General features: G+C 36.8%; 5 protein-coding genes across 5 annotated transcripts; 2 read left to right on the top strand and 3 right to left on the bottom strand.

The window, feature by feature from the left end:
* The first annotated feature begins 1,200 nt into the window (after positions 1-1,200).
* LOC132623302 (protein EXORDIUM-like 7) lies at positions 1,201-2,551 on the top strand. Its single transcript, XM_060338036.1, has one exon. The coding sequence runs from the start codon at positions 1,436-1,438 to the stop codon at positions 2,453-2,455; it is 1,020 nt and encodes a 339-aa protein (XP_060194019.1). The 5' UTR covers positions 1,201-1,435; the 3' UTR covers positions 2,456-2,551.
* Positions 2,552-2,919: 368 nt separating this feature from the next.
* Positions 2,920-7,294, bottom strand: LOC132623301 (probable leucine-rich repeat receptor-like protein kinase At1g35710). The gene is made up of 3 exons (XM_060338035.1): positions 5,927-7,294; positions 3,813-5,807; positions 2,920-3,711 (listed from the first exon to the last, which is right to left on the bottom strand). Exons 1-2 carry the CDS (start codon positions 6,093-6,095, stop codon positions 4,888-4,890), a joined length of 1,089 nt encoding a protein of 362 aa, XP_060194018.1. The 5' UTR covers positions 6,096-7,294; the 3' UTR covers positions 2,920-3,711; positions 3,813-4,887.
* On the bottom strand, positions 3,431-4,633 carry LOC132624441 (receptor kinase-like protein Xa21). Its single transcript, XM_060339224.1, has 3 exons — positions 4,558-4,633; positions 3,873-4,457; positions 3,431-3,711 (listed from the first exon to the last, which is right to left on the bottom strand). The coding sequence occupies exons 1-3, from the start codon at positions 4,631-4,633 to the stop codon at positions 3,431-3,433; spliced, it is 942 nt and encodes a 313-aa protein (XP_060195207.1).
* On the bottom strand, positions 6,178-18,162 carry LOC132624440 (probable LRR receptor-like serine/threonine-protein kinase At3g47570). Its single transcript, XM_060339223.1, has 2 exons — positions 18,046-18,162; positions 6,178-6,789 (listed from the first exon to the last, which is right to left on the bottom strand). Exons 1-2 carry the CDS (start codon positions 18,160-18,162, stop codon positions 6,178-6,180), a joined length of 729 nt encoding a protein of 242 aa, XP_060195206.1.
* A 383-nt stretch (positions 18,163-18,545) lies between these two features.
* On the top strand, positions 18,546-19,953 carry LOC132624439 (receptor kinase-like protein Xa21). Its single transcript, XM_060339222.1, has 3 exons — positions 18,546-18,573; positions 19,109-19,252; positions 19,613-19,953. The coding sequence occupies exons 1-3, from the start codon at positions 18,546-18,548 to the stop codon at positions 19,951-19,953; spliced, it is 513 nt and encodes a 170-aa protein (XP_060195205.1).
* The last annotated feature ends 3,224 nt before the right edge of the window (positions 19,954-23,177 follow it).

Below are 23,177 nucleotides of genomic sequence, written 5' to 3'. Positions count from 1 at the left end.
TTATAATTATAAGATAATACTTAAGTTTGAGAGGTTGAATAGCTTTTATGCAATAAAACAAGTGAAGGTTATGATTGTTCTCCAAAGTGAAAAGTCCCACTTTTTCCGATTACTGATTGATGGGGCAAAATTAGGGGATATTAGGTGAAAATGGTACTACATTCTTTTATACCAATTGACAATTGCCTTGAAAGTAGAAAAAGAGAGATCTATACATAGAAAGATGTCAGCAATTAATGCATTTTACTCCATCATTCAAGTGTGAACATGACATTTCTCCCAGGATAGGGGAAACAAATTGTCAAAGATGTTGACAAAGAAATAATGGCTAGCTATCATCAAACAAGGCAAATTGAGAAAGAAAGAGTATCACATGCTTGCTTTAGCTAAAGTGACACATCAATCATTTGGTTTTTACACATTGATTTTGACTCAACTTTTGGTTCATATTACCACCTTTTGTGGCTTTACTACTGGCGAAACTATCTGATTGATAAGTCAAATTGTTTCTTTAGAAAATAACCCTTTACTGATTGCAAAAGAAAGATTTTGGGTCTGGACCTCTGTAATAAGGAGTATACCTGAATTTAGATGATTTATTCAACGAGTTGGATTGGGAGAGAGAAATACATAACGATACAAAGAACTATTGTTAAAACTGTTGGAATCCCGCATCGGTGGATAATGGAAATTTCTCTTATATATGATCTTGAGCAATCTCATGAACTTGTTTTTGATGTTGAATTAGGATTAGACTGTTGGGCCTTTGGCTGGAAACATGGGCAACGGCCCAACAAAAACGACCCGAGAATCCTTGTAAAACCATGTGAAAATTGTATACAATCAATGGACATGTATAGTTTTTAACAAACATAAGTGCACCACCGAGGGGTGTTGTGGGATGAATTTTTGTGCCCTTAACAAGAGGTTTCGAATTCGACCATAAAAATGGAGAAATCCTTAGTTGGGAGAGTACAAGATGATAATAAAATTCTACTAGCATGAGTATACATGAGGGGGTGGTGAAAGGAGTCAATGCTAGACCACTTTTGAATTAATTGTAAGCAAATGTTTTCTCGCAGATCCCAATGTTTTACCAAAATTGGTATAAATGCAGGCACATAATGCTTTAGAAGGTTGGTTAATAAAAAACACAAGGACCAACTACCATTTCTTTGGTCATTGTAGACGGAATAAAGAAAAAGATGTAGTAATATGCATGGCCAATTGGCCATCATTGAAATAAAGTAATCAATGTTACACCAAATGAATTATGTTAAAATGCTTTTCTATTTTTCATTGTCCCTGTCCAAAGAAAGAATATAAAAGTAATTTGAAGAATCCAACCTATCTTCTAATTCCCTCTATATAAGTCCCAAAAAATCTCCTTTTAAAAGAGATCCTTTATCTCCATTCTGACAAAGAAACCAGAGAAATGGACAATAAGCTTCATTTTTATCATTATTTCCATTTCTTCTTGCTTCTATCTTTTTCTTGCTTGTCACTTGTTTCTTTTTCTTGGATACCATACAATGAAAATAAGAACTATGAAGGCTCTTCTGACCTTGTTAATCTTGAATACCATATGGGACCTGTTCTTTCTTCTCCTATTAAACTTTATGTAATATGGTATGGCCATTGGAACCCTTCTCATCAAGCCACCATTAGAGACTTTCTCAACTCCTTTTCTTCTTCTTCTTATGCACCTCACCCTTCTGTTGCTGATTGGTGGCGAACCGTTCGGCTTTATACAGACCAAACTGGCCAAAACATCTCAACCATTTCACTTTCTGGTGAATTCTTTGACTTCAAGTACTCTCAAGGAAAGTACCTTAGCAGATTATCCATGCAATATGTGATCAAGAATGCAGTCAGACCATACTCAAAATCTCTACCTTTGAATTATAATAATGGAGTTTACTTAGTGTTAACATCTTATGATGTCCAAGTTCAAGATTTTTGTAGGGCTGTTTGTGGTTTTCACTACTTCACATTCCCATCAATTCTTGGAGTGACAGTGCCTTATGCTTGGGTTGGTTATAGTGGGAAACAATGCCCTGGTTTCTGTGCTTATCCTTTTGCTTGGCCTAAGGATTCAGGGAAACCACCACCAAGCACAACTAATGGAGGAAACAGCTTAATGGGGGCACCGAATGGCGATCCGGGGGTCGATGGGATGATTAGTGTGATAGCTCATGAGCTAGCTGAGGTCTCAAGTAACCCCCTTGTGAATGCTTGGTATGCTGGGGATAATCCTATTTCACCTTCTGAGATTGCTGATATGTGCTTAGGTGTTTATGGGACTGGTGCTGGTGGTGGATATGTTGGACAAGTTTATAAGGATTCTTGGGGGAATGGTTTCAATTTACATGGAGTGAAAGGAAGAAAGTTTCTTATTCAGTGGGTTTGGAATCCTCTTAGGAGGAGATGTTTTGGTCCTAATGCCATGGACTAGGCCAATCATGATTGACTAGCTAGAAGGATGTTGTTCTTGTACATAGTTGTTTTCAAGTTAAATTATGGCCGTTTTAAGTATATGTGCTTTATGTAATTTTCTTTTTCTCTAGCGCATGTTTCGGAAAATTAATGTGTTATTGTTAAAGCTAAAACAAGGTACAATGGAAGAGAAAAAGGCAGTGGAAGGAAGTATCTGCAAAAGATGTGGGCTATGAATTAGGTAGGAAAGAATAATTTGATGTCCCTTAAAGTGAGTTTCAGCTGCTGGTTGCTTTTAGGCATTCAAGGCTGCAGTGTATAACAGCAGTGACAAGAAAAGGATCAATAGTACACAACGCTAGCAAGGTTTGACAGGAAATAGGGAAATTCCATGATAACTTGCAGATGACATGATGGAAGGTGATATTGAAAATAGCTTTTGACAAAACTATTGCTTTATTTTTCAATGAAAATTATGAGTAACCACCTGTTAAATGTTCTGCTAATTACTGGAGTTAGGTTTCCATTTCAAAGTAGCAGGAGATGGATAGTCCTTGCTCATTATCAGACAATGACTTATTTACAAACTTCGTGTGGGGAAAATAGTTTTCATTTCCCATATCATGGAAAATCCTTTTCGCTCCACTTAGCCTTGTATTCTGCACGCTTTATTCACCATAACTTTCTTTAGTCCTGCTTTCAAATTATTAATTATGCTAATCAAATAGTACAATGGAGGCGAAACAAGTTTAGGGAAACAATTTCCATATGGTGGAAGTATAAAGGTGACTGGTTAACAAATAAAAATAATAGGCCTACAGACATCAAAAAGGGTTTCTTTGTATTATTTTAATTCTACCCTTAGTATCACAAACCTTCTACAAATTCTACCTGATCGAACTTTCTGGCTTCAAGTCCTCACTTCAATGTTGAGCTTCTGACCAATTGAAGTCTTATGTTCTTGAGTGCCAAAAGAGCTTCTTTCATATTTGATTCATGCACCAGGTGTCACTGAAGTACAGCTTAAAGCCAATTCCATGACAGAAACCAAACATTGCATTTTTGTATTAAGAGGTTCTTCCTTTGGCCTTATCAAGTCTGCTTCCACGATTTCTGCAACTCCAGTAGGAAGCGAGTGATTTACCCAATGCCTTAGGCTCAAATCTCCGGTAAACATTTCATCATTAGGCCGCCTCCTTGTGAATGCTTCCATCATCACAATACCAAAGCTGTACACGTCACAACTTGTTGATACAAGTCCATCTTGTCCATACTCTGTGATGACAAGAAAGAAATTGTCAGTTCAAAGTATTTCATACTAGGTCGACAGATGAATAATGATACAAGAAATATAAAGGCAAGAGAAGTTTAGGTACCTGGTGCAATGTATCCAATGGTCCCAATGGTCTTAGTTTGTCTAAAACTATCCTATGTACCTATCAATTTCGCAATCCCAAAATCACTTAGATGGCCAACCATGTCTTGATCTAGCAAAATGTTGCTAGGCTTCAAATCACAATGCACCACTGGCTCTGAATAACCGTTATGGAGATGGTCTAAAGCAGATGCTACATCGATCAATATGTCCAACCTCTGAAACATGTCCAAGAAAAAGTCATGAGAGTGTAACCATTTGTCAAGGGTGCCATTTGGCATGTACTCCAATAACAAGGCCTTGAACTTAGAGTTGGAACAAGAAGTTATGACTTTTGTCAGGTTCCGATGGCGAAGGTTGCGTAAGATCTCACATTCTGTCTCAAAGCTCTTGAATGCACCTTCAAGTTCCAGTTTGAATACCTTTATTGCGAATATTGTCCCATCTTTTACCCCTTTGTACACCTTGCTAAAACTCCCAGTACCAAGCAAACTGTCCTCACTGAATCCATTTGTTGCTTGTCGAAGTTCATCATATGAAACTCTTTCGTGGGCCCTCACGGATGATATGTCAGTTGATCCTGATGGCACATTTCTTTTTCTTCTTAAAATCAGAAATCCAACGACTAATGCAACAATTGCTGATGCTATCCCCAAAAGACTATACAGAAACAAGAAAAACTCTTTTTCTCCTAGTCCTCCGAGGAGACTTGATTTGACATGGCGGCATTTGGAGCCTTGAAGCACCACATAATCCACTATTAGACAAAAATGACTGACCGGTGAAGTTTGCGAAAGGACCACCAGTTGGAATTTCTCCCATGAGTTTATTGAAGGAAATATTAAGGTATTTGAGGTATAAAAGAGATTCTAAGGACTTTGGTATTTCACCTGTTAGATTGTTATAACCCAAATCCAATAATTCCAAGCTTAACATTTTCCCAAAAGAATCTGGAATGGGGCCATCTATTCTGTTGTGTGATAGAGAAAAATTAACCAACTTTTGTAGACCACCCATAGTGCTAGGAATCATGCCTGAAAAGTCATTGTACGACAAATTAATGTCAGTGACAGCCTTCAGATTTCCAATTTGGGGCAATAGAAAACCAGAAAATGAATTTGATGCTGCATCAAGTACCAATAAATCTTGAAGGCTCCACAGGCTCCAGGCAAACTGGAGTTCAATTGGTTTGAATCAAGAAAAAGACTTCTCAAAGTAGTAACATTCCCCAAACATAATGGCAATGGACCTGAAATTTTATTCTGGCTTAAACTCAGGTCTCGTATATTTTGCAAGTAACAAATATCATCTGGTATAGTCCTGCTTATCATGTTACTTCGTAAAAAGAATCTTTGAAGCTTCCGCAAACCTCTTAAAGTTTTTGGAATGAAACCCGTCAAGTCATTTCCATTTAGTGATATCCTTAGCACATCAGTTAGGTTTCCAATTTCTTCTGGTATAATGCCGCTAAGTTTGCACCTATACGCAGAAAAGATTTCGAGAGAGCTCGAGAAATTACCAATAGAAGCCGGAAGAATTCCATTCAAAGGATTTTGTCCAATGACCAGTTCCCTTAGATTTCGACATCTCGTCAGTGAAGTCAGGAAGGTTAATTCTGAAGAGGGATTCTGGTTGATCAACCAGTTATTGCCTAACTGTAGAACTTCAAGCAATTCTAAATTACCAAGGGAATCAGGAATGGAACCGGAGAACATGTTGTTATAAAGGTCTAGAAGAGTGAGTCTTGAAGCGTTCGAAATAGAAGCAGGGAAGACTCCACTGAGATTATTCATTCCCAAATAAATTTCTTTGAGATTTGGTGTGCCTTGGCCTACATTTGATGGTAGAGTCCCTGATAGCTGACAGTCCACAAGTGTCAAGATTTGGAGGGTTGAAATATTGAAAAGGCTTGCTGGAATTGAACCACTCAGCCTATTTTGATACAATCTAAATAGTTGGAGTCTGAGAAGATATCCAAGCTCCACTGGTATTTCACCTGCCAAATTAGGAAATGACACAAAAGTGACTAAAAAGCATGCAAATTGCTGAATCCAATTTCAGATGCTTGGAGGAAAAATATATGCTTTAAAGGACTTGCAAATAACATAGCAATACCTTTCAAGTAGGTAAGCCCAAGTAGCAGAGTTGTCAGCATAGTTAAGTTCCCGATCTCTGCTGGTATGGTTCCAGTGAAATCATTTAGAGACAATGATAGTGTTCTAAGTTTTGAGCAATTCTGCAAATTTGAAGGAATCAACCCATCAAGCCGATTTTTTGAAAGCATAAGTGCCTCCAAATTTGGAAGATTGTCACATCTATTTCCCGGTAGTTCCCCATAAAGAATGTTATTTGTCAGACCAATCTGTTTAAGCGATGACTTTGTTAAACATACTTGGTGGTATAGAGCCTGTAAGCTTATTATCTTGCAGGTCTATGAAATTCAAGCAACAAAGACTACTGATTTCTTGAGGAATTTCTCCACCAAGAAAATTCCCTCGTAGTCTTAACTCCTTTAGTTTTGTTATATTAAAAAGGGATGGAGGGATGTTACCAGAAAATTGGTTAAATGAAAGGTACAAGGAATGAAGGTTTGGTAACAACCCAAAAAATGATGGGATTGCACCAGTAAAGTTGTTGTTCATGACATTGATCATTTTCAATCTCCTCAAACGAGCCAACTCCTCAGGCAAACTCCCATGGAAGGTATTGTTTCTGATATCGAGGGAAATGAGAAACGACAGATTTCCAAGCTGTGGTGGAACCATTCCGTTAAGGTTCATACTAGAAAGATTTAAGGCAGTGACTCTTTGGTGGCGAGGGCCACAAGTAACTCCAATCCAACTACAGACTGGGGTGAAACTGGACCAGTTTCTTGTTAAGACATTGTGAGAATCGTATAAAGATGCTTGAGATTGCAAGGCAAGCAGCACTGTTTGATCGGTCGTGCTATTAATCATAGAAAAACAAGTATCCATTTGCTGAAGCAGCAAAAGTTAAACGGTAAGATGAATACAACCTTTTCTCATGACACTTATGGAAGAGTCTCTTTCACAAATTTGTGTTTTGAAGTCTCTAATTTTCATGATCAGTGGGAGTAATATAGACAAGGACTTTCAGGAATGTCACACGTACTTTTGTGTAGAAAGGAGTTGTATTTTCTTCTGAACAGCTGCAGAACAAGAATCTATTGGTGATTTTGCTTCACTAGATATTAAGAAGCAACAGTAAAGTCAACTTTGAGTTTGTTTCTGAGGTTGTCATCCATTTGATTAATCTGATTTTTCACAGTCTGCCATGTAAAAGTAGTAAACTTAATGCTTGAAAGAGCTGAAATATGGAGTTGCATACACACTAAACACAGAAGAAACAAAATATCTGGAGATAAAGTCAAAAGTTTGAATTGAGATGTTGATGTTGATAAGAGTTCTTGATTTTTTTCTGACCACATTCCTGATCTTGCAGAAGCCAACCCTTTTCTATGCCATTTCGAGAACAAGTAGGTAAGTTCTTTGAAAAATGTTAGAACCATCTAACTCACAAAGATCCAAATAAAAAAAGGCAGCCCGGTGCACTAAGCTCCCGCTATGCGAGGAGTCCGAGGAAAGGTCGGACCACAAGGGTCTATTGTACGCAGCCTTACCTTGCATTTCTACAAGAGGCTGTTTCCACGGCTCGAACCCGTGACCTCCTGGTCACATGACAGCAACTTTACCAGTTACGCCAAGGCTCCCCTTCTCAAAGATCCAAATAGAACTGTCCAAATGTTGTTTTCTTTCCTAGCAGATCTTTTCATTCCTAAGCCGTGTCCAATTATCTTGGACTATAAAAGTAGCAAATGGTGACAACCATTTAGAAGAAATAGGCATTTAGGGGATAAATTTAAATGGTAGGTCAAATAGTGCTATTCTTATTTAGAGTCCAATAGTAAAATTAGGCAAGCCTAGGTAAGAAAGAGGTAACATTGAAAGTTATTGAAAATGAACAATAGATAGGTCAGATATTGCTATTCCGAGTTATTGTCCAATAGTTAAATCTGTCGTGGCTCAGGTGACAAAGAGGTAACCAGGGAAGTTATTGAAAATGAACAATAAATAGGAAAGGAGGAAGGGGTTTACATGATTGTTGATCTATTAATCAGCACCAATGTTTTAAGAGGTGTGGGCGTGAGGCGAGTCATTTTACGCAGCACGGGACGAGCCAAAGTTCCGAAACACGGGGTGTAAATTCTATGGATCTACGGGGCATAAATCTCATGCATCTTCACTTTTATTATTCTATTACTAAAGAAAATAAGCCCGGTGCACTGAGCTCCCCCCAAAGTAAATTTTTTATCACAATTCTGCAGATTAATTCTAATAAATCACCAATAATATAGAAAAAATAATTATAAATATTTTTTGAGAAAGGTAACAACATGAAAAATGATAATAGCCGAGATAATCTTTAAAATGAAATCATCGTCCACTTCATCATCGATCTCTATATCGACTAGTCCTTTCCACTCTCACCTAATATTTGAACTGATTTTTGTTTATATATACCAAAGAAGGAGATGGGTAAAAAGTGTTAGAGCAATGATAATGTTATACCCCGTACATTTATACGACAAATTATCCGCAAGCAAATCGACTCAAGTTAAAAGAGGAATTATTTTCGGACATGAAATAAGAGTTTTTAATTTTCAACTTTGATTATCCCAAAAATTGATTAATTAAAGTTAGACAAGTAAATTAGTGGGACATGTGTCAATGTTAAGGGCTACTTATATAAGGCATAAGATGACTTATATTCCTCTATTATTCACAAAACTCATCCATCAAAGTAGAGTTAGTGAGAGAAGCTCTCAAGCTTAGAGAGAGAGAGAGGTTCCCGGCGCTACTATTCACGACGCCGCACTGTTCACGCGCACTGTTCATGCCGCTACTATTCACGTCGCCACTGTTCACGGCACTGTTCACGGCCAGCTCATTTTTGCCCCTTCTACACAATTAATTGGAGAGATTTGAAGATCAAGAGGAGGAAAAAGATGGAGCTCATGGTAGCCATGGCTTTCTTGAAGACATTTCATGGTGAAAAATTAGAGCTTGTCTCTAAGGTAAGATTTAATTCTTTTCTACATGTTTTGGAGGTAGTTTAGACTTGTATAGCTTGGTAGATGTGTGTTGAATACAAACGGGTTATGTATGTTGATGTTGAATTATAAATTGAGCCGTGTAAGGGGGGTGTTTTGAGTAAGAATGAGGAATTGATTTTAGTAGCATTATGTAGGAATTAAATGGTTAAATTTAAAGTTGTGTTGTTTTATGGACATATTGCTATCCTTGCTAAATTGAAAGGATTGAGGGTATGATTATGTTCATATGATTATTGTTGTTGTTATCATGGGTTATGTGATGAGAATAAAGGAAATTAATGGTTAGAAACTTTATAGAGGTCGTGTGGGTGTGTGAAGAGGAGTGTGGCCGTGAGCCATAGTAATGAAAGAGAATGGTGAATTAAAATTTATTTAGCTTGTTAGAGGTGTCGTTGTGACATTGATGACGTAGATAAAGGGTTAACGAGTTGAGTTGGTGTTGAAATTGGTTGTATGTTGTTATGAGAAATTAAGTGATTTTTATATAATTTTTATGCAATTATGAAAGTAAGATGCTAAATGTGAACTATGGTTGTTATTAATGAATTTGGAAGAAAACAATGCGATTTGGTGGTTTCATTGCAATTGTAGAAGTTTCGAATGGAATATGGAAATGGGCGGAATGGTTCAAATCCTTGGATATTGTTTAAAATGTTATTGAAATATGTTTGGGTAATCTTGAGTTAGTTAATGAATATGGAAAAATGTTGATATTAGTTGGATGGTGTGAAGTTAGAATGGAAGAGTTACATTATGTGGAAAGGAAGGGAAAAATTTTGGATTGTTGGAAATGTTGTATGAATTGCTTAGAATGTCTTTAAGTATTGTTGGTATGGATTCTGGTTAGTATTTAAATATATAAGCATCGATGTTGGCTTGAAGGTAAGTCGTCGAGTTGAATTTATGAGAGTTGTTGAATGATGTAAAAGAGAGTTACTATTATTATTTTGCATTTCGAATTGGTTATCAATGTTACTAGGTTGGTTATTGTGGTTGTTGTTGTTGATTTTGAGCGAGATAAATTCTCGGGATGGCCTATTTACAGGGGAAGTGTTGCCGAATTTTATGTAGAATTTAATGTTAGTTTGGAATGAATGGCTTAAGTGCCTATGTTTAATATTGGATATTCGTTGGCATATTGGGGAGCCCAAGGCGTAGATTGGGATTTACTTTAGATTGGTTATCTTGGAGTGCGTACGAGGTATGTAAAGCAACTTCCTTTCTTTTTGGCATGTCTTAGTTTTCATAGGCTAAATTAGAGCCTTAAGGAAAATTCCAAATCCGAGCATGTTATGTTCCGTATATGTTCTTTGGCACTCTTATGTATGATTTGATGAAATATGAACCTTTATGTATTTGAAAAATCGTTTTTCGAACTTTGCGCAAGAAGGTTTTACTCTAAAGAACTTCGAAATTTCCGAATGCCATATCTTTCACATAAATGCTCGGATTGCTTCAATATATTTTTATAAAAGTTTGCATTACGTATAACGAGTATGTTTTCCATAAGCGGGCCCGACTTGGGTAAACTCCCGTCCGGGGGTCCCGCGACTTCCCTTTATGTAATTCGGACGACTTTTGAAAAAATTTGGTATGATTATCATTTCGAATTTCAAGTATGGTCATTTACTTATTTTTGAGTCTATGATAATGATTTTATGCATATGGTTACTCATGACTCTGCTCGTGCGTTCTGTTATATCTTTCACCGGTTCCCGGGCCGGTTCTGTTATCGTGCGCACTTTGATATACTCCGGAGTTATGCTGTGTTTATGGTTCTCCGAGCTACTCGCTAATGAGGGTCGGGTTCCACTTATATTTGGTGTTATGCTGTGTATGGCGTTATGCGGTGATGTGATATGTGACGGGGATACGGAGATTTGAAACTTTCTGGTGTTATGCTGTGTTATGGCGCCATCGACAGGCGGGCGACCATATTCTTCTGTACCCTATGCATGACTTACATGTTTGAAACTAAACATTTGATATGATTGGATTTGCACTTATGTTCGGCACTTCTGTTTCGTTTATGTCTCAGGTTTGATTTCTGTATATTCTGCTTTGCATACTCAGTACATATTTCGTACTGACCCCCTTTCTTCGGGGGGCTGCGTTTCATGCCCGCAGGTACAGACGCACAGTTTGGTGATCTACCCATTTAGGACATCCTCTTATGCTGTTTGGAGTGCTTTCCTCATTTCAGAGCACACATTTTGGTATACATTTGTTCGCTATGTATATATGTATTTGTTCAGGGGTACGGCGGGGCCCTGTCCCGCCATATGATTCGGTTTGTCTGTTTAGAGGTCTGTAGACGTATTTGTGGGTGTGTGTGCCTACTTCTGTTCAGATGTGTTTGTATGATCCTATTCGCTATGGCAGCCTTGTCGGCGTGCATTCGTATATGTGTTTTGGGCCGTTGTGCCATTTGATAGCCTTGTCGGCTTTTGATACATTTGATAGCCTTGTCGGCTTTTGATGCATTTGATAGCCTTGTCGGCTTTTGGTACATTTGACAGCCTTGCCGGCTTTTTGATATATGCATACGTATATGGTTGCGCTGAAATGTGTCTGATACAGTTTGATACAGTTTGAGACGGCATATAGTATTTATGGCCGTATATGCTATCTGTTTGTGATTCGATTTGGATAAGTGTGTTACGATTTGATAAGTTTGTCTGTCTGGGTGTCCAAGTAGGGCACCAGTCGCGGCCCACGGGGCTGGGTCGTGACAGATAAAAGGCGGATAAAGTTATCCCAAGAACACAGTGCTATGGAATCTCTATTATGTCAACTTCAGGCATAATCATGGAAAATACTATTTATGGCAATTTTATTTTCTATGAGAATTGCTTTCGTTATTTATATATTTTAGAAAATCACTACAACATGATAGCATAAAGTATTGACGAAACAAAAGATAGCATAAAGTATAAATTCATTATACCAATAATAAAAAAACATGATATATGACAAAAATACTTTTAAAACAACAAAAATCAAATTTAATGCCAGGGCGTACACTTTTATGGCCGGGGCTTACGCTATTGCTCTTGGGGTTTATGCCTCAAATTCTAGGGAGTACAATATATGGATTTACGCCTTTTATTTGTGTCCCATAGCATTTTTGGTATGCCCCATCCGGTGCTCGCCCCAAAACACCTTTGAAAACACTGATTAGCACTCACACTTATTTTTTGGAATTTAGTAGGCGTTTGGCCATGCCATGGTTTGAAACCATGGTTTCAAACCAGCGTTTGGACAAGGGGTTTCGCTCATGGCTTGGTTTCAAACCCCAAATCATCCAAAAAGGCATGATTGGGGTTTCAACTTTTTTAAATATAAAATTTAACCCATAAGTTTATATTTTGTAAAAAAAAAGATCTATAAGTTGGTAGATATTTTTAACAATTATCCCCATCAATCATTTACCAATCTTATTAACTTTCACAAAATTTTATTTATGTCTACCAACCTTTTAATTTTGTAAAAAAAGATCCACAGTTTAATTTTATTTATTGAACTAAAATTTGATCAATTGATGCTGTATTTTTAGAAAGGTCTTCTAGTATTAATTTTGAGCCGGTTGTTATGAATTAGCGTATTAATTTTGTTATGAACTATGACTTGCTCATTTGGTAAGATTGTATAAGAATTGAAAATGTTTTGATAGTTTTCACAACTTGTGGGGTTTTTATGTCTATAAGAGAAAATACTCCTTAAAATATCCAAATTGCATGTCCGAACATGATTTCAAACCACGGTTTCAAATCATGTTTTAAACCATGATTTCAAACCCTGTCCAAACGGGGCCTTAGAGAGTCGAACAAATTCTGTCATTATTACTATTATTTGGATTAGTTTTCTAATTAACGTAATTAGAAATCTGAGAGTCTGAAAAATTATTTATGCACTATTGCTAGTTCAAAACTTGTTTATCAGTATTTGTTCATCTAATTTCTAAATCTGTTTCTTTATTAAAAAAATTCCTATAAGTACTACTGTAACTAATTTTCTCGTCTGATCCAACTATCTTCACTGAATATTAGATACACAAATACAAAAAAAGAATTAAAGACCCAATTAAAAATTTGAACAACTTATCGATCTAAATGCCAACCTTAAGATTTAATTAGGTGTAAACACCTGACTTAATATTTACCAGCTAGAGGTTCGGAGAGGGAAGGCATTTATTCTGATAGTTCGTCCCTTTTAGAAAATCAATGGATCTCCTTTTGAAAAAAAAGAAGGTAAAACAAAACACGAAACAAACATTTGCATGTTTCTCTATTGTTGACGAATGTGCCAAGAATTGATGTAATCACAGTACCAAATACCTTATAACATAATTAGATAATGACCGTTAAATTTATAGGGAGAACTAAAAAAGGCATGCAATAAACCTGAACTATACTTTAGCCAGCAATTTGAAGATTGAACGCAAGGCCGGTCGAAGGGTCAAGCGGCCAAAGCCACCGCTTTAGGCCCCAAATATTTAAAGGCCCCTAAAAAAAAATTCCTCTATTATTTTTATAGATATTTTATTATATGATTATTATTAAAATCAGCTTTAGGATGATTTATATTTAGGGACTCTTATTCTATTATACACATTGTACCAAGTCATATTTTCCACTTCAAAATAAATTTGAGTTGTTTAAAATGCATGAAACTATTTTGACATGTTCATAGATATAAATTTTTAAGTTCAAATAAGTATATGCTTATCAAATTGATTCTTTCTACGGATAAACCTTGTATATAGAATTTGAAGTTTAAAATAAAATAAAATTGGGGAATACTTTAAATTCTCTATTTCAAGCTTCCTCCCACAATTTTTTTTCAAGTGAAATTATGTTTAAACACAACTTCAACTTTCAAATACTTTCTATGAACTGCAACTTCAAATATTCGTTTTTAGAACTTCAACCACATAATGTCCAAATGTCTCCTTAGTGGCAGAAATTTGAGATGATTGGACAATTAGAATTTAAAAAAATATTGTTTTGACCTTGAATATTTTTTAAATATTGTTAAATCTGGATGAGCAGAGTTAGCGAATACCTCCATTGATGGAAGCTTAGGTAGTCAGTGATGATCAATGTGATGTGCAAGTTGGTAAAATAGCTTATGTTATAAAAATAATAAATTTGTTAGATACATTTTAGGCCTCTTATTAATATCTAGCTTTAGGCCATATAACTAGTTGAGCCGCCCCTGATTGAACGCTTCCTAAGTTCTTCTTTATAAATTATTAATATTAACACAAATCACAAAAATGTAAAATTACATAGAAAGTATAGTTAGCTCAAGATTATGAAAAGAAGAAGAAGAAGAAGAAGAAGAAAGAAGAAGAAGAAGAAGCAGGAAGAAGGAAGAAGAAAGAAGAAGGAGAAGAAGATAAAAGTGTATGTTATGCTAACATATGCACAAACGTTAAAGATAATTTCTTTCATACTTGGAGAAGCGAAGCAAAAAAATATGTACTTATAGAATGGTTATAAATTTGTGAAAAAGAGAATTTCTAAAAATTCAAAGAGCACAAACGACAATTATGTAAAGATATATACCAAAAAGATCATATACTCCCTCGGTCTATTTTTACTTATCTAATATACCAAAAATAGTTATCCATTTTTATTTGTTCAGTTTGAAAAATTAAGAAATAATTTACCATTTCATACCTATTTTATCCTTATTACTAATTATTGAGTTGAAAAGTTCAAGGAACTTTTAGGAGCTGCACAACTTTGAAAGTATGTTTTATTGATTTCAATCATTAAATGACTTGGTTATAACTATAGGGATAATAGTAAAATTGTCATTCCATTTATGACTCCTTAAAGGAGTGTGTCAAGTCAATACACAATAAGTAAAAAAATGAACGGAGGGAGTAATAAGTTATGAATCCTATAGCATAACTGAGTCATGGGTTCAGTCATCGACAGACCCCTGAACTTGTCCATTTATTCCATTTAGACCCCCAACTGAGACGTTGACCATCTAGACCCTCGAACACAAGCTAAACTGTGCCATTTGAACACATTTCAGATCAAGTGTGGTGCGTGAGCTTCACTTGCTGTGACATGAAAAAATAGACCAATAAAAATAAGCCATGTCAACAAAAAAAATTAATTTTAAGAAAAATCTATTTAAATAAATAAAAATCTGAAAAACCCAACCCATCCTCTCCGATCTGAAAACCTAGCCCACTTCGCCGCCGCTCCACTTCAAAATCTATTTAAATAATTAAAAAAAAATGGTGTCGTTTTTCGACGGAGATTTGTTTAAATAGATTTTGAAGTGGAATGGCGGCAACGGCGAAGTGGGCTAGGTTTTTAGATCGGAGAGGATAGGCTGGGTTTTTCAGTTTTTTTAATTATTTAAATAGATTTTTTCTTAAAATTAATTTTTAATGATTAAAAATTTTTAAAAAGAAAAAATTTGGTCTCTCACGCTCTTTTAAAGTAATGTATTGCACGCATGTGCCATGCTGGCAAGATGTGTTCAAATGACACAATTTGACTTGTGTTTCAGGATCCAGATGGTCAACGTCTCAATTTAGGATCTAAATAGAATAAATGAACAAGTTCAGAGGTCCGTCGATGACTTCAACCAATATCAAATCTCCCTGCTTTAAGCTACACCCATGAGCCATGACCCCAAAGGAACTTTCTCAAATACAATTTGTACTACTCGAAATTGACATTCCAGCTAAAAAGACAAGACCGGTAGCAAATCACGCAACTTCGGCTAAGAAATGATTATTTTATTTTGAAAAGCATTATCATCATGATAGTAACATATTTATATATCCTACCCCAAAAGTCTTCTGATTTGTTAGTATAACTAACTAGAGCAACTTGCTGCAGCCTTCTTTATATGATTTGTTTTGACTTCTTTTTTCCCTTTTACTTTCTCGCTCTCAATTGTATCATCGATATATTTTAAATCACCGAGGACCCAGTTGCAAGACTACCAATGCTAACATCAAAATAGTCTGGTGCACAAAGCATTTCGTTAGCAGAATTCGGGGAAGGACCGCACCCTCAGGAGTGTGTTGTAGACAACCTATCATAATTCAAGCATTAGTGACTGTTTCTAGGGCTAGGTCACACGGAGATAATTTTACCGTTGCTCTAGGGCTCCTCACAACTATCAATGCCAACGTAATTGAGGTAATAAATTCAAAGATTTTAAAGTATCTTTTTAAAAATAAGTCTTAAGGGAATCAACAAGTATTGCTACTATATATACTAGGGAATGAGGTGCTTTTGTGGTCCTCACAAATTTTTTAATCCTATGATTTTGCTACATGTGGCTTTGTTTTGTCTTTTGTCTAATCTCATTTTTTGGACTCATTTTTTATCTTAAGTAAATTTTTATGTGGGCTAATGTAATTGTATATTGAATTGTAGTAACTTTTTGTGAATTTTTTCTTGTTATTTACTCCCTTCGGTTCATATTATATGGGATATAGCTTTTATATTTAATTCAAATAATTTTTTATAAATTGAGAAGGTATTAATAGTTTTATTACTAAATTTTCTTTTATTTAGATAAGTGAATTTTTACATGACCAAACAATCGTATTAAGTTGGTACTATTTAACTAAGGTACTTTAGTGAAACGCTTCTTACTTTCTAGCACAAGTTAAAAACACCATATAATATGGACAGAAAGGATTATTAAATTACCCTTTACATTATTTGTTATCATACATATAATGTAGTAAATTTAGGCAATTATGGAGCCATATTATCGTTTTCAACCGGAGCATCTATTAGATCTTACTAATTACTCTTGCCCCGATTTTAATTTATGTGACACTTTTTATTTCGCCAGAGTATTTGACTAAATTTAATATTTTATATGTTGAGTTAAGCCCGGACCTCAGATAGCTAGTCAATCAAATAAGGGCAATTTGCTGGATTACCCTTTCGCTGGGGTGGTCTTTAATTTTTGTCCCTCAAAATGATGATCTTTAACTTTTGCCCTTCAGGCAGAATTTCGCAAGTAGAATTTGCACATGGATAGAATTTGCAAAATTTTGCCTTGCAAGTTTTTTTTTACTGAGCTAGGGTTCGAACCCACAACCTCGGGTGCAGAGGCGGACCCAGGATTTTCAGAAGTCTTAACATAAATGCCAACAAAATTTTTAATGATAACTAAGCGATAATAATATGTCAGACCGGTCACTAATAGCGTAGCAGCAACAAAAATACAAGTTTATAGGTCAAATATGTGTAATAAATAATATTTAATACAGTGAAGCAAATGAAAGAGATAGCTCAGTGGCTAAGGCTGTGCAACATGTGGTGACAATACAAGTTCGAATCCCGGCGAGCTCATTCAACGCTTATTGTTTTCCTAAAAATAGGCTTAAAAAAAATTTAAAGAGACATTCGGGTTAGATCCGGGTGACATGTAAGGGAAGCAACAGTTGCAACCAACGTGCCTCAAAGACACTTTCATTTATTAGAGTGCACAATTAAATATATACTAATTTCTCAAGGTATATACACATATATACACATAATTTTTTCCGAAAGGTGGGAGTGCACTTTCAAGTAGGTCCGCCTCTGATTAGGTGAAGGACCAAACTTAAAGACTACCAATTTGAAGGGCAAAAATTAAAGACCACCCCAAATGAAGGGCAATCCGCGCCAAAAAAAAAAAAAAATCAAATAATAGAAGAAACAAACATAAGGGGAACATCATCATCCTGACCAAACCGATGCTCAAAGCCGCCCCAGTACCTGCTCTGTTAAATCCTTCTAGAAAAAAAATGTGATATAAATTCCCATTGCCAGGAAATTGGCTAATTTCACTATTTCTGAGAGTGGATGACATAGATATAAATTGATCAATATCTAGCGTCATTTCTTTGCCTCATCCATTCTTGTTTTAGCTTAGCAAGGCAAAAGAGAAACCCGGCTGCTATAGTTATGGGCAGAAGTTGCAATCTTCTCTTTGCTCTTGCAGTTTTCATTCTACTTCATTACCATATTTCAATAGCTACTTCTTCCAATATTAGCATTATGAAGCTGCTCTTCTTGCCTTAAAATCTTACGATCCTAACAATATCTTAGCAACCAACTGGTCTTCTTTCGGCCTTGTTTGCAGCTGGATTGGCATCACTTGCAGCTCTTGCCACAATTGAGTCACAGCTATAGACATTTCTAGCATGCAACTTCACGGTACCATCCCTCCACATCTTGGAAACCTCTCATTTCTTGTTTCCCTTGACATTAGTAACAACACTTTCCACGGGGAGTTGCCGGAAGAGTTGGCTCATTTGTGGAGGTTGAAAATGATTAATGTCACTGGAATAACTTTACTGGTGCAGTTCCATCATTTTTAAGTTAGTTACCTAACCTTCGCATTTTGCGCCTTTCCTTCAATGAGTTCTCCGGAAAAATCCCATCTTCCTTTTCCAACCTGACAAAACTGGAAATGTTGAGAATAAGGGGAAATTTTCTAGAGGGAGAGATCCCCTGAGAACTCGGTGATCTTCCTCTGATTTTGTTAGACCTGCAAAATAACCAGCTTATTGGTTCCACACCACTATCAATCTTTAACATTAGCACAATGCAACAAATGGCTCTTACCTACAATAATCTTACTGGTAAACTTCCAACAACTATATGTGACCATTTTCCGAACTTGGAAGGGCTTTATATCTCAAACAACTACTTCGATGGTGTTATTCCACCAACCTTAGAAAAATGCAGAAAGCTTCTAGTCATGTCATTGTCTGTGACGGATCTAGAATTTTCATTCAGAGGGTTCGGAAAAAACAACAAAAGCTAAATATAAAAAAATAATGTTGTTAATGGAAATCGAACCTAGGACACTAGAGACAATTTTGAACACCCTGCACCGCTTAAGCTAACCTTTTGCATTTGTTCAGGGTGTTCAAAAGTTAATATATGTACATAAACACCCTCGGTCCCCTTTAAATCTGCCCCCGGTCATTGTCTGTCAATGAGTTCATCGGAATAGTACCAAGAGAGCTAGCCAACTTAATAGAACTTATAACATTATATCTTGGAGACCAACACTTCGAAGGTAGTATGATGTTTCCTTGCAAGAAATCTGATTTTTTTTTTCCTTTTCTCTTTCTGCTAAATTGGCACTGATATATTTCCACCACTTGACAGGAGAAATACCAGCGGAACTAGGAAATCATAAGACACTAGAGGTGCTGACATTATCTGACAATGAGTTAACTGGTTCCATTCCAGCAAGCATTTTCAACATGTCAGCATTGCAGGTCCTAGGACTTGAAGGAAACAGGCTTTCAGGTACTCTACCTTCAGATTTAGGTCGTCGAGTGCCTAGCCGCCTAGAAAAACTTTATTGTTTCACACAATAATCTGAGTGGTTTTATCTCTGATACTATCTCAAATTCTTCAAGACTCAGAATCCTTACTCTGTCAAAGAACAACTTCGCCGGACCAATTCCTCAATCACTTGGTAACTTAGAATACCTTGAGCTTTTGAACTTGCAGGTGAACAATTATTTTTGGCGATTCGGCATTGAGCTTCCTTACATCTTTGACAAAATGTAGGAAACTAAAAGAACTCGCTTTTTCGAGGAATGCGTTAGATGGTGTTCTTCCTGCATCAATTGGAAATTTCTCTGACTCTCTGAAAATATTTAGTGGAGAGTTGTAAACTGAAGGGGATACTTCCTGAAGAAATTGGTAATCTTACTGGAGTGACAAAGATGAGTCTATTAAAACATGAGTTGACTGGATATATTCCAAATACTGTCCAAGGCATGCTGAACCTTCAAGAAATTTACCTAGATAACAACAAGTTAAAAGGAACCATTGCAGAGGTTATCTGCAATTTAAAGAATCTCGGAGCATTAGACTTGTCAGAGAATTGGTTTTCTGGATCAATGCCACCATGCTTAAGGAATGTAACCAGTTTGAGGAAACTTGCTAAATTGGAGCTTACCTGCAAGCTTAGGGAGCCTTCAAGATCTCATACAATTTAATGTTTCATCCAATTTTCTAAGTGGGGCAAATTCCTCTGGAGATTGGAAATTTAAGGGCTGTTATACTCGTTGATCTATCAAGAAATGATTTTACTGGTAAGATCCCTAGCACTTTAGGGGGTCAAGATAAATTGATTGATCTTTCTCTAGCACATAATAGATTAGATGGGCCTATTCCAGATTCATTTGGCAAAATGATTGTCACGACCCAGCCCCGTAGGCCGCGACTGGTGCCCTACTTGGACACCCAGACAGACAAACATATCAAATCGTAACACACTTATTCAATCAGAATCACATACAGATAGCGTACACGGGCACAAATATCACACGCTGCCACAAATCATATCAAACTGACTTAGACATATTTCAAACGCAACCATATATATATATATACACACATCATATCATATCAAAAAGCCGGCAAGGCTATCGAATGTATCAAAAGCCGACAAGGCTATCAAATGTATCAAAAGCCGACAAGGCTATCAAATGGCACAACGACCCAAAAACATATACAAATGCACGCCGATAAGGCTGCCATAACGAATAGGATCATACAAACACATCTGAACAGAAGTAGGCACACACACCCACAAATATGTCTACAGACCTCTAAACAGACCAACCGAAACATATGGCGGGACAGGGCCCCGCCGTACCCCTGAACAAATGTACACATACACAGCGAACAAATGTATACCAAAATATATGCTCTGAAATGAGAAGAGCACTCCAAACAGCAGAAGAGTGTCCTAAACTAGTGGATCACCAAACTGTGCGTCTGTACCTGCGGGCATGAAACGCAGCCCCCCGAAGAAAGGGGGTCAGTACGAAATGTGTACTGAGTATGCAAAGCAGAAAGTACAGAAACAAATCTGAGGCATAAACGAAATAGTAGTACAGAACATAAGTATAAATCCAACATATCAAAATGTTTACTTTCAAAATATAAGTCAAGCATAAGGTACAGAAGAATATGGTCGCCCGCCCGTCGTTGGCGCCATAACACAGCATAACACCAGAAGGTTTCAAATCTCCGTATCCCCGTTACATATCACAACACAGCATAACGCCATACACAGCATAACACCAAATATAAGTGGAACCCGACCCTCTTTAGCGAGTAGCTCGGTGAACCATAAACACAGCATAACTCCAGAGTATATCAAAGTGCGCACGATAACAGAACCGGCCCGGGACTCGGCGAAAGATATAACAGAACGCACGAGCAGAGTCATGAGTAACCATATGCATAAAATCATTATCATAGACTCAAATGTAATTAATATAGCCATACTTGCAAATCGAAATAATAGTCATAACAAATTCTTTCAAAAGTTCTCCAAATTACATAAGAAAAGTCGCGGGACCCACGGACGGGTATTTACCCGAGTCGGGCCCGCCTATGGAAAACATACTCATCATAGGCCATGCAAACCCATACGAAAATATCAAAACAATCCGAGCCTTTATGTGAAAGATATGACATTCAAAATTTACGAAATTCTTTAAAGTGAAACCTTTTTGTGCAAAGTTCGGAAAGCGATTGTTTCAAAGACATAATGGTTCATATTTCATCAAATCATACCTAAGAGTGCCAAGGAATATATAAGGATCATAACATGGTCGGATTTCAAATCTTAGAATTTTCCTCAAGGCTTATAATCTAGCCTATTGAAAACTAAGGCATGCCAAAAGAAAGAAGGGTTGCGCTTTACATACCTTTAGCGTTTAGTCGTATTATAACTTGTACTTGTTGCCCAATGGTACTTATCCTATATCAAGATATCAAGAGATATGATTAGTCTACGAGGGAATTCAATATGTATTTTAACGTTAACAATCCCTTTCTAACATTTAGACGACGTTTCGTTCGCATTCAAACCAACTAGTGCTACAAGCTAACATTGCTAATCATTCTTTCATATATCAATCCAAACTTGTTTAACATGACTTAGGGGACATAACAAAATCAGCCCCATATGCACTACCTACACCATTGTTATCATTCTTTCTCTTTACATGCATGGAGTACAACAACCACAACAACAAAGTGATTAATACACTAATTCCTTATGTTTATCCAGCCCCATTTTTCAATGTTAGACCAGCCATCATGAACAGCCCATACTCCAGCAAATTGTCACGACCCAGCCCCGTGGGCCGCGACTGGCGCCCTACTTGGGCACCCAAACGAACATACAAACTAAATCATCATAGCAAGGCTTAACACGGATTTCATATTCATCATTTTTAAACAGAGTTGAGAACGAATATTATATTGCGCGATTGCGCGTACAAAACATCATATCAGAATCAGAAGAGACGGCGGAATATACATCGCCGAACATATGCACATATATCAAAAAGTCGGTAAGGCTATCAAATGTATCAAAAGCCGACAAGGCTAACAGATGGCGCAACGGCCCAAAACATATACAAAGTGTACGCCGACAAGGCTGCCATAACGAATAGGGTCATACAAACACATTTGTACAGAAGTAGGCACACACACCCACAAATACGTCTACAGACCTCTAAACAGACCAAACAGATCATATGGTGGAACAGGGCCCCGCCGTACCCCTGAACAAATATATACATATGCATCAAACAAGTATATATACCAAAATGTAGGCTCCGGAATAAGAGGAGCATTCCAAATAGCAGAAGAGGGTGTCCTAAACTGGTGGATCACCAAACTGTGCGTCTGTACCTGCGGGCATGAAACGCAGCCCCCCGAAGAAAGGGGGTCAGTACGAAATATGTACTGAGTATGCAAAGCAGAAAATACATAAACAAATCTGAGGCATAAACGAAATAGTAGTACAGAACATAAGTATAAATCCAACATATCAAAATTTGTTTACTTTCAAAAATATGTAAGTCATGCGTAGGGTACAGAAGAATATGGTCGCCCGCCCGTCGATGACGCCATAACACAGCATAACACCAGAATGTTTCAAATCTCCGTATCCCCGTCACATATCACCTCACAACATAACGCCATACACAGCATAACACCAAATATATGTGGAACCCGACCCTCTTTTGCGAGTAGCTCGGTGAACCATAAACACAGCATAACTCCGGAGTATATCAAAGCGCGCACGATAACAAAACCGGCCCGGGAACCGACGAAAGATATAACAAAACGCACGAGCAGAGTCATGAGTAACCATATGCATAAAATCATTATCATAGACTCAAATATAAGTAAA

Source organism: Lycium barbarum, chromosome 12 (genome assembly GCF_019175385.1).
Source record: "Lycium barbarum isolate Lr01 chromosome 12, ASM1917538v2, whole genome shotgun sequence".
Taxonomy (NCBI): Eukaryota; Viridiplantae; Streptophyta; class Magnoliopsida; order Solanales; family Solanaceae; genus Lycium; species Lycium barbarum.
Note: the sequence above shows the minus strand (reverse complement) of the source record. Positions and strands in the feature narration are given on the sequence as shown.